This window comes from Populus trichocarpa, chromosome 19 (assembly GCF_000002775.5).
Source record: "Populus trichocarpa isolate Nisqually-1 chromosome 19, P.trichocarpa_v4.1, whole genome shotgun sequence".
Lineage (NCBI taxonomy): Eukaryota > Viridiplantae > Streptophyta > Magnoliopsida > Malpighiales > Salicaceae > Populus > Populus trichocarpa.
The window spans coordinates 11,571,523-11,589,387 of NC_037303.2; the positions used below are offsets into that span (position 1 = coordinate 11,571,523).

The window sequence follows — 17,865 nt, forward strand, 5'->3', positions numbered from 1 at the left end:
TTTACAATGTCTGAATTATTCTAGCAATATATACACCAGATTTGTTTATATTTGCCAGTTCTGAACAATCTTCAGAATACAACAAATCAAAGGGCCATTCATGACCACTTAAGTAGAGGAAATCACTTCAACAGGAGGGTATATAATTCCTTCAAGATCATCAAGGAAGAACGGCTGAAAGATAAGGGGAAATTAGAGGAAGGAAATGATTGTTCAAAGTTGTTCATCCACATGCAATGAATGTCAATGTTCTTGTCCCTTCTTTTAGTTTGGAGGGTTCTTACTTAAAATCACAGTTGAATGCTCACAGCTAAAGAAAAAGTATCTGCAGCAGTACTGTAGCAAATATACGAGAAACAGGTTCATGCTCAACTTCAATTATTAATTCCATTTGGGGTCACATCCACCTTTTTTATTCTTTGTTTTTTCTTAGGATAGGTTTTTGTTCTGTCTGATTGTCTATGATCTTAATCTCTTCCATCAAAATTCCAACATTTTAATCAGATTAAATTGAAAATCTTACTAAAGTTGATCGTGGCGGGATCGAGGCGCCATGGACATGTAATAGAAGACCTTCCCATCAAGATAGATCAGAAACTTTTAGATAATGAAAATCTAATCTTATTTTTATTCTAATTTACATCTTAATCTTAATTTTTTATCTGCAATATCATCTTTCCGTTAGTGAATGTAGGAGATTTATATATAAGAAAAAGAAACTGATAAGAAATTCTTGTGTAAATCATATGATTCACTAAAATAAAATCAAAGAATCCCCTTCTCATCAGCACGAACTTGACAAGAATATCAATTATCGCCACCTAGTTGAAAACTATGCCAGCCACCTAACACAAAATGTCACGAACAGAAGGAAAGAAGGCACAAACGAGCAAAGGGGAAAGTGAAACAGGATTTTGATTTTTAAATAAATGGAACCAAACGGCTGCGTTTTTGTGCAGCTTCATTTTATATTCTAGTAGGCCAGCTGGTACAGCCACGTAGTGATGCCACGCTGGCATTTACAATATTGTCTTTAAATTCCCTAATCATTGTAACAGAAAGGTGTGGAAATTTTACAACAGAATTCTCAAACTCTATTCCCTGTTCTCTCTTTCTCTCAACACGTTCTGGACGTGATAACCTTCTTCTCCCTTCTCAAACCTCTTTCCCCTTCGTTCTTCCCTTGCTTAATTCAAGGCTTCCAGTTAACCTGCAGCAAATTGGTATCAGAGCCATCATCTTTGGATTCAACAAATGGCACCAGAAACTAGATCCCAAGATGTAAGAAGAATGGATGATTCTTTGGAAGCTGCTAATCAAAGAGTCAATGGAATAGAAGTCAAGTTGCACGCTCAGTCAGATGACCTAGCCCAGCTGAAAGCCATGATGAAGGAAATGGCAAATCAACAAATCTCTATTAAACAAACCCTGCAAACCTTGGCGGGTGAAGCAAGTTCCTCCCAGCATGTTCGAATGCCCCAACACCCTGCTCCGGCCAGCAACCAAGATTGGACAGGAGAAGGACCACCTACCTACAGGTCACGCAGACCCCGGCGAGATTTCCCTTCTTTTGAAGGGGAAGAAGTGCATAAATGGTTGTACAAATGCAACCAGTATTTCGACTTAGAAGAAATTCCTGAGACTGACAAACTGAAACTAGCTTCATATTATTTGGATGGCTTGGCACTTTACTGGCATCAGAATTATACCAGAAACCTAGAAGGACATGAGGTTACATGGGCAGAATATGTGGATGCATTGTGCTGTCGATTTGGAGGTCAAAAGGACCCCTTAGAAGAACTCACTGAGCACAAGCAGGAAGGAGACTTGGAAGGTTATATCAGGGACTTTGATATGCTATGGAATAGAGCACAAATCTCAGAGAAGCAGGCCTTGGTGTTCTTCCTAGGAGGCTTGGAGATAGAAATCAAGAACCTAGTAAAAATGTTCGAGCCAAAATCACTCAAACAAGCTTACAACCTAGCTAGGTTGCACAACAATACCCTCACATACCGAAAAATCACCCCTCATTACCCAAAACAACATAGCCTGGCAAGTTCCAACTCCCAGCCTGCAAAATTTACATATCCTGCCAGCACTTACAAGACCAACCCCAGTCACCCCTTCAATCCTTCAAAACCTTCCCCACCAGCCTTGTTGCCTACGCCTACCAACCCACCCTTCAACAATAATAATGTATACCCTAACCACAAACCTGCCAGACCTATCAGAACCAAAGAAATGGATGAAAGAAGAGCCAAGGGCCTATGCTTTTGGTGTGATGATAAGTTCGTACCAGGGCATAGATGCAGAAATCGCAAGCTATATTCCCTCTGTATAGTAGAGGATGATGGAGATAATTCATCAGAAGAAGAGGAAACCATGGAGGCAAGGAATACAGAAAATCTCACCCCTCATCTATCTCTCCAAGCAATCCATGGCACAGCAGGATGTCAAACCATTAAGGTATGGGGAAAGATAGACAAATGTCCCATCTTAATCTTGATTGATTCGGGCAGTACTCACAACTTCATTCATGCTGATCTGATGGACAAACTTGAATGCCCCACGACAACCATAAAGCCTATGGTGGTGGAGGCAGCTAATGGTGGCACCATGTCTTGCACTTCAGTATGTAAGAACCTGCAGTGGAAGATGCAAGGAGTTCAGTTTCAGGCAGACATATATGTTATGAAGTTACAAAACTATGATATGATTTTGGGAATCCAATGGTTGAAGCTGCTAGGAAATGTATTGTCCAACTATGAAGATAGATGGGTATCCTTTTGGTGGCAGAACAGAGAAGTAACTTTAAGAGGAGAAAATCCTAGAATTGCTCAATCTATACGCCTAGAGGAACTAAATGGACTGCTTAGCACTGAAACCTTATTATCTGAAGTCAGGCTTTGCAGCTTGAGAGTGGTGGGAAAGGCTGAATTGGTAAACCCTGCTCAGGGAATACCACATGCTGGGGAAGGCAATGAGGACTCACCATTACAGACTCTACTAACAGCCTACCAGCATATTTTTTGTGATCCCCAAGGGTTGCCCCCAGCTAGGAGACATGATCACAAAATACCCCTGAAGGACGAGAGCCAGGCTGTCAATTTAAGATCCTACAGATACTCAGGCTTACAAAAGGATACTCTAGAGACTCTAGTGGCTGAAATGCTGGAGGCAGGCATAGTGCAGCCCAGCAACAGTCCCTTTGCCTCTCCAGTGGTGCTTGTGAAAAAGAAGGATCAGACTTGGCGATTTTGTGTTGATTTTAGAGCCCTCAACAAGATCACTATCAAAGATAAGTACCCTATTCCTATAATAGATGAACTGCTAGAAGAACTAGAAGGGGCTGCCATCTTTTCGAAAATTGATCTAAGGGCAGGTTACCATCAGATTCGCATGGTCTCAGAAGATGTTTTTAAAACAGCCTTTAGAACACATAATGGCCACTATGAGTTCCTAGTCATGCCCTTTGGCTTATCTAATGCACCGGCCACCTTCCAAAGTTTAATGAATGATATTTTTCGAGCTCATTTAAGGAAGTTTATTTTAGTTTTCTTTGATGATATATTGGTTTACAGTAAAACCATGGCCGACCACTTACAACACCTTAGATTGGTATTTGAATTGCTATGTACCCATCAATTAGTAGCCAAGGAAAGTAAGTGTGTGTTTGGGACACGACAGATGGAATACTTGGGACATGTAATCACCAAAGAGGGAGTAGCAACAGACCCACACAAGGTTACTGCTATCTTGCAATGGCCCATACCTACAACCATCAAACAACTTAGAAGTTTCCTAGGCTTAACAGGGTATTATAGAAAGTTTGTGCAAGGTTATGGAACTATTTGCAGACCCCTTACTCAGCTACTACAAAAAGACTCCTTTAAATGGACAAACACAGCCACTTTGGCCTTCAAACAGCTCCAAGCCGCAATGTCCCAACCCCCTGTGCTAGCCCTGCCTAATTTTGACAAAACATTTGTAGTAGAAACAGATGCTTCAGGAGTGGGTATAGGGGGGGTACTGATGCAAGAAGGACACCCCATTGCATTTGTAAGCAAAGCCTTAGGTCCTAGACAGCTAGCCCTGTCCACTTATGAGAGGGAGTTGCTGGCCATTGTTTTTGCTGTTACAAAATGGAAGCACTACTTATGGGGCAGAAGGTTTCTTATCAGGACAGACCACTCCAGCCTCAAATTCCTGCTAGACCAGAAGACTACACATGTTTCCCAACAGGTATGGCTAACTAAGCTATTGGGTTTTGATTATGAAATTGAATATAGAAGGGGTAAAGACAATCTAGCTGCAGACGCCCTCTCCAGAATTTCTCACAATGAGTTGGGTGCATTAACCCTTTCATCCATTTCCACCTCTCTCATGGAAGACATTAAGAAGACTTGGGACACTGATCACAACCTGAGACAGCTTATAGCAGACCTCACCAAGGATGCTAGCTCACACTCCAACTACTCATGGGTTAATAACACTCTCATTCGAAAGGGGAAGGTGGTAGTGGGACAAGCACCGAACTTACATCATCAAATTATCAAACTCTATCATGACTCTGCAGTAGGGGGGCATTCAGGAGCTACGGTTACTTCAAAAAAATTAGGGCAGGTGTTCTATTGGAAGAAACTCCAAAAGCTGGTGAGGCAATACGTCAGGGAATGTCCAGTTTGTCAACAGAACAAGGGGGAAAATGTCAAGCCTCCAGGTCTACTGCAACCATTACCAGTACCACATGCTCCTTTTATAGATATTAGCATGGATTTTATTGAGGGACTGCCAAAATCAGAAGGGAAGGAAGTCATTTTTGTGGTGGTCGACAGGTTTAGTAAGTATGCCCATCTTATGGCCCTCACCCACCCCTACTCTGCCATTACAGTAGCCAAGGTCTTTATGGAAAATGTGTATAAATTGCATGGGATGCCAGCAACAATTGTGAGTGACAGAGACAGCATTTTTCTCAGCCAGTTTTGGAAGGAGTTATTCAAACAGCAGGGGGTCAATTTGCAATACTCTACAGCCTATCATCCACAGTCTGATGGACAGACAGAAGTGGTCAATAAATGCATCGAGGGCTACCTAAGATGCATGACAGGAACCATCCCTGCACAATGGGGACGCTGGCTGAGCTCCTGTGAATGGTGGTACAATACAAACTACCACTCCTCTACTAAGAAGACACCCTACGAGATCTTATATGGAATGGGGCCTCCAGTTCACATTCCCTATACGCCTAAGGATTCACCCGTGGAGGCTGTGGACCAGTATTTAACCCAAAGAGAAGACATGTTCAAACTCATCAGGAGCAATTTATTGCAAGCACAAAACCGAATGACACAGCAAGCCAACAAGAAAAGAAGTGAAAGGATGTTTTCTGAGGGTGACTTAGTCTATCTGAAACTACAACCGTATCGACAGAAATCGGTTCACAGGCGACCCTCTTACAAATTATCAGCAAAGTATTATGGCCCCTACACAATCATCAAGAAAATTGGAACAGTGGCATATAAACTACAATTACCTGCTACTGCCGTGATCCACCCCGTCTTTCACGTTTCCCAATTAAAGAAGCATGTAGGCAACCATGTGGTGCAGTCCGATCTCCCCATTGTCTCTGCACAACCCCTGCTACAACCACAGAAAATTGTTGAGAGACGAATGATCAAAAAGGGAAATACAGCATCAACTCAGTTTTTGATTCTATGGAAAAACTTACCTTTGACAGAAGCAACCTGGGAGGATGCTGAGGAGTTTGAGTGGCGATTCCCTCAATTCCACCTTGAGGACAAGGTTGATTTCATGGACGGGGCATTGTCACGAACAGAAGGAAAGAAGGCACAAACGAGCAAAGGGGAAAGTGAAACAGGATTTTGATTTTTAAATAAATGGAACCAAACGGCTGCGTTTTTGTGCAGCTTCATTTTATATTCTAGTAGGCCAGCTGGTACAGCCACGTAGTGATGCCACGCTGGCATTTACAATATTGTCTTTAAATTCCCTAATCATTGTAACAGAAAGGTGTGGAAATTTTACAACAGAATTCTCAAACTCTATTCCCTGTTCTCTCTTTCTCTCAACACGTTCTGGACGTGATAACCTTCTTCTCCCTTCTCAAACCTCTTTCCCCTTCGTTCTTCCCTTGCTTAATTCAAGGCTTCCAGTTAACCTGCAGCACAAAACCATAAATAATTTTGATGATTGAGCAGACATTAAGCTATTGATCGATTGATGGTTTCTTGATCAATATATTATTTGTTCTTTGTTTTTTTCCTTTTAAAGGGGTGAAACTACATTAATTAAAAATAAGATTTCAAGCAAAGACAAAAAGTAGCTTCGTGAATTAACAGGAGTCTACTTGTAAACTTCGACAAGCTCAATAATCATGGCTAGGGCCGAAGAATTAAAGAAGAAGATAGAAACAAACAAAGAAGTAGAATGTACAGAGAAAAAGGGTAAAGGAAAGCAATAACGGAAAGAGATAAATAGCAGATAAGCTTGTGAATAAAATTTTGTATGTGAGATAAGCATTGTTTCAAGCAACTAGATATCCTTTTTATATTGTTATAAAGTTGGAGTTTTACATAAACTTTTAATATTGTTTATATCTAGAAAAAAGTTTATATTATGAATTTTAATATAATTTATATTTTTAATAGCCCGTCTCCTTCTTAGCAATCTCATGTTTCCTAACTAATTTTTAATACTTGTTAATGTATTTTGCTGAAGACTCTTATTCGGAATAAAACTTGGTTTTCTAGTTATTCATGTTAACTCTTATCTCTATAATCAATAGTCTTTTCCTAATTGATCACATGACTTCTAACTCTCGTAGTTGATCATGAGTTTTATTTTCATTGGTTGATTGTCTTCTATCTTTCCTAAATGACTTAGACTCTTTCTTAGCCTAGTCGATCTTATTATTAACGATTGATTTTAGCTTTATTTTTCTTGTTTGGTAATGAACAACTACTATTTTTATTTGATTGATATATGGATGTTAATTTTTGCATAAACAATACCTCTTATTTTTTTTTTATTTAAGATAAATAAAGGAATATTGACTTGCCCTATTATTAAATCTATCAACAAATCAACCATTGATAATGTGATAAATTAAACACTATTTTTTTTAAAAAAATATCAACCATGTTTCACTTTTTTACTTGTTAGCCAACTAAGCAATTTCAAAATAAAATGTTGTTTGGTTAAGAAGCAATACTTAAAGGTTACTTGAGTAGTTAGCTCTTACCTTTTCTTGTTTAGCTTGTGTTTAAATAGTTTATGTAGATTTTCTTTTTATTTTCACAATGGCCTTTCTAAATATCTTCTTAGAAACTTGCCTCTTGAGTTGTTTAGGATCTAAAACGACTATGGATGAAAATGGTGGTATTTGGATTTAAACCGTCTTTAGTCTTTTTGCCAAGGTTGTTTATTATAGAATAAGTTTGTCCTTAGTTGAAATCGACCATTCTGCATTGTTATTTACCTATTTTTATGTTGGATTAATTATGTTTGATCTTGTTTAGCATTGATCGTGTGTGTGGTTGGTCATTCTTCTCTTTTAGAAAGGATGGTATGTTAAGTAGAACACCTATAAATCTTACAATAAGGCATCTCCTAAACTTTTTATGACAATTCCTTGGCTTTTCCATGATTGATATACCTTTTTCAATAACAACACCCATGACTAATTCTATCCTTTATCACGGGTCAATCAAGGCTTATCCTTTTTGTTTGAGGGTAGATACAATCATTATCACATTAGAAAATTGATCATTATTTACCTTCATCTTCTTAGGTGTCATGTCTCTATGAGTTATGTTATTTATAATATTTCTTCCCCTTGATTTTATCAGGACTGAGGATTGTATGATTTATAATAAGCTTTATTTGTTCCTATGCATCAATTAGTTAAAAACCTTTTTAATTATTTTGATGTTAAAAGAATATTTTAGCTAAGTTAGCCAATGTTACTTATGGTTTTGTTTTATAGAAGTTCTTATAAAATTGGCTCTCCATCTCTTTCTAACTACTAATAGAATTGGGAGGAAGCATAAAGAACCAATAAAATACAATCATAGTAATTAGAAATGAACTAGACAACTTGAGTTGTATAAAGAAATTATTTTCACATCATCATATTGATTAGTAAATTTAGCTATGTGTTCTCTTGTTAACTAGTTATTCTCTCTAAAAATTTGTTTGAAGTCGGCTATCTTGATGCTTGTAGGAATTGGATGTAATATTTTAAGATTATAGATGATAATATGTAAGCTTAGTTGTATGTCTAACTTTTAACCCCATATTTTCTAAATATTGAGCTAACTCAACCTTATCATTTTTTTCCTTTTCTTATTAATCAATAAAAAGTGTTTATGGTGCATGAGGATTAAGGTTTTCTTGTTAAAAATAGCTTGTGTGAAACTAAACTACCTATTAACACGTTGTTATGGTTGCAAATATAGACGTTGTGTCGCGTAAGTGGCCTGATATTGCTTATACACTTGAGAGGTCAACAGTGCATCAAGAGAAATTATGTCTAGATTAAACTATGCTTGCTACGAAGTCTGATACGTGAGTATGTGATATTCAACATGAGATTATATAGTTCCAAGTATCCTTATTGGAGTGCTTGATACTGCGAAATATCCTAGGACTTTCCTTTGTATGTCTAGATAAAAAAAAAAAAGTGTTGAATATACTCCTTCTAAGCTTGTTCTGAATCTAGTTGAGTTGATCAGATGTGGCCTGTATAGTTTTGTTAACAACCATAATATTATTATGATAGGTTTTATTAGTTATATTCTCCATCTTTATCTAGATAGCATTTAAATCAGCAATAGATGTGTTTAAGTTCTAATAAAAAGATGTTCTCTCAGGAGCAATCATTTATAGCTATTGGAATTTGACACAACTAGTTTTGACCACTTGACAACACCATTTCATCTAAAAAAAATAGACATAGGGTTGTGGTGAAGGAATATAAAAACCAAGATATCCGTCAATAGTTGATAGAATTATGATAGGTGGAAAAGTGAGAGCCTACATAAGGATATTAGGGTTTTTCCTAAATGTAGTTTTTTGCTATTGTGGGGAATTAGATAATGAAAAGTCATCTTGTGGCATGTCTAACACAAGTTGTTCTCCTAATACCTATGGTGATAGAGGATTCACAAGCTTTTCATGGCAAAGAAAATGAAATTTGTTTATTGTCTCTACTAATTGACCACCAATTATTATAGAAATGATTTTGCATATAGTTTTTTTTTATATGGCATAATTCTTGATCAAACAATCACACCTGACATGCCAATCTATTAATATGACAAATAATCATTATGATTTATCAAACACCAATTTATTGATCGATCATTGACTTCTCAAACAATATGCTATATATTATTCGTTCCTTCCTTCCAATAAAGAGAAATTAGAATTAGAAACTGAATTCCAAATAGAGATAGATTACAACCTTGTAAATCAAATGAAGTGTAGGAGTCTACTTGTAAATCTTGGCGGGTGTAATAATCATATGTAATACTAAAGAAATAAACAACAAGGCAAAAATAAGAATAAAAGATAAAGAAAAATCTATAAAGGAAAGCATTGAATGAAAGAGGTAAATTGCAAAAACAACTTGTAAATAATATTTGCATATATGAGTTGCCCATTATTTTTAGTAACTAGAAGGTATTTTTATATTGTTACGAAGTTTGAGTTACTTGTAAAATTCTAATCTTAATCCTATATAGTCTACTTATAACAAATAAGAAGCTTACACTATGAACTCTAATAAAATTTGAATTCCTGTCAACACATCTCCTTCTTAAAAATCACATGTTTCCTCATTAATTTATAATATGTTCCAGTATAATCTTATTGTTGATTATCGATTTTGTCACACCATGACATTAATGGGACTCACCTAAATTATATATATAATTTAAAAATGAAGTCACCACCTAGTAAATAAATGACATTAGAAATCCTATAACCAACACTGGTCTTAGAGAATTTAGTTAAGGGGTTAGTTATGCTTAGGAGGAGATCAATGTCACCGTATCATTTCAAATGAAAATTTATCTTTACTATATATTTTTCTCTTAAATATATTATTTTTTTAATTGACATAAAATATTCTAATTATCTCCTGAGCTTACTTATAATATTTTATCATTTCTTAGCGAATGATTCAATATCAATCTCTAAAAATAGGTGACTTGTTGATTTAATTATTTTATACATTATCGAATATTAATCCTTAGAAATAAAAGACTTGTTAATATGAATGAAAATGAGTATCTACGGGTTAGGTTTTCTTAATATCCATACCCTACCCATTACCTATCGGTTAAAGAATTTAAATATCAATACCTTGTTCATCGGATTTCATGTGTTCAAATGAATATCTATTTTATGAAAATTATTTATAAAATAATTAAATAGTAATATGTGTTTTGGGGGGGTATTAAATGATAAAACTATAAATCTTTTACATAAATGATACATATATGTTTGTATTGTGCCAATATTAATATATGTATATATTATATTGGATTAAAAAAATATAAATATTCTACACAAGGGGTATTAAATGATAAATATTATTCTTATTTGTTCGACATGCAAGTTTTTATTCCTAGTATAATTAAGAAATCGCCAATTAATGAGACCAACATCGACTTAAACCAACATTGATGGAAAGGGACAATCATCCATGGTAGGTGGAGCTCTCTGATTTAATAAAAATGGTGGTTTCTGGTTTTTTAATGGTGTAAAAGAAGGGTTGATTTGTAGTATTGAAGATGACTGCTCGCGATCGATGGGATGGAAGGATGAAAACAAGAGGTAATGAGAAAACATCTCATTCAAAGTGGGTATCTATCTTTCTTCTCCATTTCGAAGAGATAATGAGAAGATTTTATGTTGCCATTATGGAAACAATTAAAGATATCTTCCACGCGGTTTATTATTATAATTTATAAACACAGCTACAAGAAATTGGATTGATTTAACAGTTCATATAAACAATTTTTAATATATAGTTTTACATTATTTCATAATAATTTTGTGTTGTAACTTAGCTGCTTAAAATAATAATTAAGAAAGGGTGGACGATACACCTTAGCTTTTCGTACCAGGCCTTTAGGGTTTTTAGCTTTTTTTTTATCTTTTTTTTTTTTATCAATTATACTTTTTAATGTATTGTTTTTATTTAATTTTATTATTTAATATTAGATTGATAATAAATTATATTATATTTTTATGATATAATAAAATAAGAAGTTAATTTTAATAAGTCGAATTCATAACCCGGATTATAGGTTTGATAAGTTAACTAGAATTAACCTGATATGTTTCATTTTTTTTCTTTGATTTTATTTTTTCTGAACCTATTCTATTATATTTTTTAATGTAGAGTTTTTATTTAATTTTATTATTTAATATTGGATTAATAATAAATTATTTTTTATTTTTATGATATAATAAAATAAAAAGTTAATTTTAATAAGTCGAATTCATAAACCGGATCATGGATTTGGTAAGTTAACTAGGATTAACATGATATGTTTTCTTTTTTTTCTTTGATTTTATATTTTTCTGAACCTATTCAGTTAACAAGATCACGTTCGACAATTTTTATATAATTTAATTTAAAAATCAAGATAAGTAAAGAATCGGGTCAAGAGTTTTTAAATTTAAACTTTTATCATAAGTTTAATGATAATATAAAAATATATTATGCTATTTAGATATTTGTTTTTGTTATATACTCTAATAAATCTTAGCCTACTCTATAGCTATGATAAGACGGGAAATAAACTAGTTTTCTAGATAAAGTTTTCTTGTCTAATTTAACGTGACATTTCTTTCAACTTCTAATCATAATTTTATAGTACAATAACCCACCTTGCTGCTGTCCCGTCGGGAGATGGCATATTTCGTCCTCCAAACTTGTAATATATTTTCTCTCATTCATGGCTTCTTTTTGTTTTAATTATTATTATTATTACTATTATTATTATTATTATTATTATTTAATAATAATAATAAAATGTAATTGTAAAGGAATCCATGATGCCAATGGATAAGGCATAGATGAATGATTGCCACGGCACACGGACATTAGTGATTTGTGGGGCAAGTGTGGATCAGACACGTGACAATAAGGTCATTTCCAAAGTTAAGGCACGTGGATTGATTATGTGTTAATACATTTAAATCTTGACTAATAATATTTTTCCTTCTAATAAAATAATTAAAACATATATTAAATCCCTCTTACTATATATATATATATATGCGGATAAAAGAAAATTAAAGCATTGATATCAAGTTGGAAAAAAGAAAATATAAGAAAATTTTCTGTCTATGAATTTAAATTACAGTTTCTAATTAACATATATAGATTTATTATAAATTATTTTTACTGAAATTAACCAATTGAAAACTCTAAATATCTATGAGACATAAAAGCAAAAAATATCAAGAAAATAATCTTTACATAGAAAATCTCAAGTTGTTTATTATAAATGATAATATAGAAGTTGAATTGCATATTATTTAAATTCATACAAAACAAATCATGAAATCAAGTGATACAATAGCATTTATTTAAAAAATCAGGAGCAAATAAGAATTTAAATTCAAAATATTTATATTTTTTTTTCAAATCCTTATTACTTTTTTGATTTAGCTTTAGGATAAAAAATCTCTAAATTCCATAGTTTTAAAACCCAGCTGACCCGAGGCTGGAATTGGACCGGGTTAAAGAAAAAACAGTAGAAGAAAAAATCCAGTGTGACCCGGTGATCCAGTTAAAAACCCAGTTGCAACCCGTTGACTTTTGTTTTTTACTAAAACGACGTCATTTTGATTTTAAAAAAAATAATTGACCCAAACGATCCGGTCAAAACCCGGAACCCAGACCTTAGACCGGACCAAGTCTAAAAACTATGTTAAATTCAATTCTAATAAAACAGATTACGATACGGTTTGAAAAAAGATGCTATAAAAAGTAAACAAATTTTTTATTTAAGCATTTTTATGGATATGGATCTATTACTATCACTACTTAAACACAATATAAATAAACATAATTATAATCATAATGACTACATATTCATAAAAATATATAAGACTATCATAATACAATTAAATCATTAAATAATTAACATATGAATAGTCAAAATATTAAAATCGTGTATAGGAGCTCTTTAAATGTAGCATAAGAAATTCTAATTCTTTTCTTTTGAGACAATATTTTTTAATTAAAGGAAATATTTAAGATAAGATTAAAGGAGTCATTTAATTTGATCATCAATTTGATTTTGAAATCAAATATTGTTTTCGAGAAAGGAAGGGAATAATTTTTAATTTTACCATTCATTTGAATTCTGTCGTGGAAAGCTTGGTGGATAATAAATGTTAATTACTTTTATAGTCGCAATCTTATCATCCGCTAACATGGGGGCTAATCCACAACAATTTCTAGGTGGTTAAGAAACTAAAATTAGACCCCAACTGGAAGTTGACCCGACGAACGAATAGAATATTGGATTATCTGGATTAACTCGAATAAATTATCTAAAAAAAATAAAAATATATATTTAAAGTTTTAATATTTCATATAAGAAAATTAAAAAATAATTTATATGAATATAGACTATACATGTTATAAATAATAAAATTTAAAAAATTATTTCAATAGGTTTTGTATCTCAAATTAAAAAAATATTATGTTAGTATGTTATTCTTTTAAGTTAAAGGATTTAAAACAAAAAAAAAATTATTTCATATTGAAAAAACATAACTTTTTTCTTGTGAATATAGAGTATATATACTAAAGAGTTTCAAATCCCACATTGAAAAAATAATTTTTTTCTTGTGAACTTATGAGTATATATACTAAAGGGTTTTAAATCCCAAATTTTAAAAACAAAATATTCTTCTAATATTTATATAGTAAAATTTAAAAACGGTTAATAACCAACTAAAAAATATATAAAAAAGCGGTCTCTAGTTAGGAGAAAAAACACATTTGAAAAAAAAAAAGCAGGTCTCAACCGGGTTATGCCAGGTCGCCCGAGTGACGGGTTAACCCGACAGATCAACCATGTTTCGTCAGGTTTTTGTTTATCCCAGTCTTTTACCTTACCTAGACCGGTTCAGCCACTAAATCGACTCGCCGGGCCGGGTTTAATACCTATAACTAAATGTCTGTTATTAGCAAAACTACTAATTATCCACGAAAATCCTTTCAAATTAAAATAAAAAATTGTAATTAACTATGATCCGACGTGGTAAACCCTATAAATACACTTCTCCTGAAGGGCAATATTCTTGCAAGAGCTCTTCTTAGTTCTTTCCTTTCTCCTTTTTCTCTCCTTCAATAATTCTCTTACATATCCAGGAGATAGGCAAAATAACCATTAGGAGGAGAAGGGTCTTGGCTAGCTATAAACGCATGCATGGACAGCCTTGAAGAGAAGGTTTCTGTGTTCTTTCATGAAGATTCTGCTGATGAGTCGTCTGGTCGCTCTATGGAGGAAGAAGACGACTACGAGTCTGACAACAACTTGCACGACCCCATGGAAACAGCCTTGTATTGGGAATCACAAGACGCCTTGCTTCAGGTATTTAATTTTAATTACAATAATTTAAATCAAAATTTGCAATAATTCTAAAAGGGTTAGCAGTGCCTCATTTCAGCTCCTCTAGAAATGATATATATCACAAGAGGAATATCCCTTTTTCTTCCAAACCTATAAACATTTATGAATTGTGACCGACATTAATTATTTCTATCATTTTAGATTTTTCAATATTGAATCCATTGCAAAGTAATTACATAAAAAGATTTTCGTGCCATTTGTTTTTATATTTGTGTGTTTTAAAAGTAAATTTAACTTGGAAATACATTAAATTTTTATTTTTATACTATTTTTAATTATTTTTACATGTTAATATCAGAATAAAAATTAAAAAAAATTATTTTACTTACTTGACATCAAAATAAAAATTAGATCTTCTTGTCCATAGAAAAAGATTTTTTTTGGGTGGAAAAAGCAGAAAACTCTAAAGTACACGTGTGTCAACTATTGTATGGCCGGTTGGTGTGACGTGCCCAATTTTTGGCATCATTTATGTCAGCGGCGACCTTAATAGTAAGTAATAGCCACGTGTACGGTTGCAGTAGGGTGGTTAGGTGTCCCCTTCAGTTTGCAAGGGCTGGCGTGGTGAAAGTGATATCCACCTCCTCTTTAAAATCTTGGAGAAATAAGAAAAATACATCAACTTTAGAGCTTGGATGGGACTATACTTTGCTTACTTTATATTTTAATCTATGTTTAGATTTTTCTTTCTTAATTAAAAGCATGTTTTCGTACTATTTTTTATAGCTTTTCTAGGTTAAAAATAAAATTATTAAGCTCAATTTGAGGTGAGTAATTAATTTATATTAATTTAAAATGATATTGTTTTAAGATAATTTTTTAAAAATAAAATGATATTTTAAAATTCGGTTTGACTCGGCAGGTCAACTTGAGACTTGGCTAACTCAGTGCCAGAATCGGGCTGGATTTAACAAAGAATAAGGGTAGTAAAAAACTCAGTGACCTGATCAAAAACCCGGTTGCATTCCGTTGACTATTTATTTTTTTTAACTAAAACGATATTGTTTTGATTTATAAAAAAATTAAGCTTGACCAGATCAAAACTAATGACCCGTGTCTTGGGACAGGTTTAAAAACTCTGGTTTTAACCAAGTTACATGTTAACCTGTCAGGTCAATTAGATCATACTTGATTAACTCTCATTTAATTTAATATGAAACAAGATCTATAATAAAAAAAAAGCCAGGTTATCGAATCACTAAGTTAATTTACTGTTAAACCAAGTTTAATAACAATAATCTAAAATCCTAAACAAAAAAAACTAATTACCTTCATCCTTGATTGGTATGCCTTTATAATCCCTACTCAGATTTTTACAAATAAAAGTTGGAACAGCTACGAAACATACAATGTTAGAACCTAAAGCAAAACGATAAGTTAGATGGCTAGGATGTTGCATACGTCCACTAGAAGGGGAAAAAAAATTAATTTTTTAATCAGTATAATTGCGGTTATTTTTTAAAATATTGTTTATTTGAAAATATATTAAAATAATATTTTTTTATTTTTTAAAAATTAATTTTGATATTAATATATTAATAAAAAAATAAAATAAAAATTTAATTTTTTTTAAACATAAAAAAAAAAAACATGAATTGCACTTTTGGACATGTCTGCGTTTGTGCCACGTTAACTTCCACTAAAAAGAAAAGAAAACGAGAGAGGAAACTATTAATTTTGATTAAAATCCATCGTGTTGCTAGAATATAAATCTTACATTGTTATTTGTAAAATAAATATATTTTTTTATGTATCATTTCAATTTACTTCTGTCAGCTATAAGATAAAAAACGATCATTAATAATAATATGATATCTATTGAATACTTCATAATTCGAGGAGAAAATTCAGAAATTAACACTCGATGATCTATAAGATCACTGAAGTACCTTGATTTTATAAAGTAACAAATAATTATATCAATATCCAGACAGATATATTCCCTTTTATCTTTGTTTTTTTCCTGTTTCGAGACAGTAATTAAATGTTACTTGAAATTAAAATCAGAAATTACAGCCATCTTTAGCATTATAAGACCATATTTACTGCATGGATAAATTAGGTATTATTAGGCATTAGACCAGGAAACAAAATTGTACTTTTTTTTCTGGAACTGTAATGGGATCAATTGTATGAAGGGAGTTTTGGAACGCTATAGCTCTATAGGCTCGAAGTTAAGGCAAGAGGTTAGCAGAGTTGTAGGGGTAGCAAAAGAGAGTGATTTTTGCAATTGCATGAAGCCCACTGATGGGTGCACTAGCTGTTTAAGACAAAGGGTTGTCAATTTGCTCACACAGAAGGGATTCGAAGCATCTCTTTGCACATCGAAGTGGAAAAACACCAGAAAGCATCCAGGAGGTATTGATTCTATCCTTCTCTCGCTATATGCATGCTAGCATTTTGTGGTAGGACTGATTTGACGACGCCCTTGATTTTCCAGGAAAACATGAGTACATAGAAATAATTGCAGCCACAATGGGTCGCAAGAAGCCAATCCCATATCTGATTGAGCTTGAATTCAGAGACCAGTTTGAGATTGCCAAAGCGAGTGATGAATACCGCAATCTTGTGGCACGGCTGCCAGAATACTACGTGGGGAAAGCTGACTACCTCAACGCCATTGTTGGCATTCTATGTGATGCAGCAAAGAGATCAATGAAGGAGAAGAAAATCCATATGGGTCCATGGAGAAAGAGGAGCTTCATGCAGATGAAATGGTCAAATTGCTCTGAAAGACGATCTGTTGACAAGTCTTCAAGCAAATCTTTTCCCTCGTCAAGACAAGCACATGAATCCTGCTTGCACTTGTCTGCTGCTCCAGCTTTGACTGTCACTTAGTCATAGGATGTGAACCCATTTTCCTCTCGCTAGAAATCTTTTTTGACCTCTACGAGTGTATAATGCCGCCTATATAGGAAAATCCATGTGGATAAAATGCAATATCATGGCTAGGATTATCATGTGAGAAGTGTTTTTAGTTGTATTAATTTGCGGCTATGGCTGAGATGCTTAAGCTAGGCAGGCCCCGGTGCCGAGCTCTCTACAAGGGATGTGCTAATACTATGTTTAAATCAGAAATGTATTGCGTTCAAGTTTGAGTGTGTAATCAGAAAAGTCCAGTGTCTGCTTCTCTTCCCCCACCTGGTCATTGCCCCTGATTTCCCTGAAATGCTGAAGC

General features: G+C 33.5%; 1 protein-coding gene across 1 annotated transcript; it reads left to right on the forward strand.

Annotated features, from left to right (window-relative positions):
• Nucleotides 1-14,345: 14,345 nt before the first annotated feature.
• LOC7475758 (uncharacterized) lies at nt 14,346-17,801 on the forward strand. The gene is made up of 3 exons (XM_002325478.4): nt 14,346-14,648; nt 16,826-17,045; nt 17,128-17,801. Exons 1-3 carry the CDS (start codon nt 14,484-14,486, stop codon nt 17,523-17,525), a joined length of 783 nt encoding a protein of 260 aa, XP_002325514.2. The 5' UTR covers nt 14,346-14,483; the 3' UTR covers nt 17,526-17,801.
• Nucleotides 17,802-17,865: the final 64 nt, after the last annotated feature.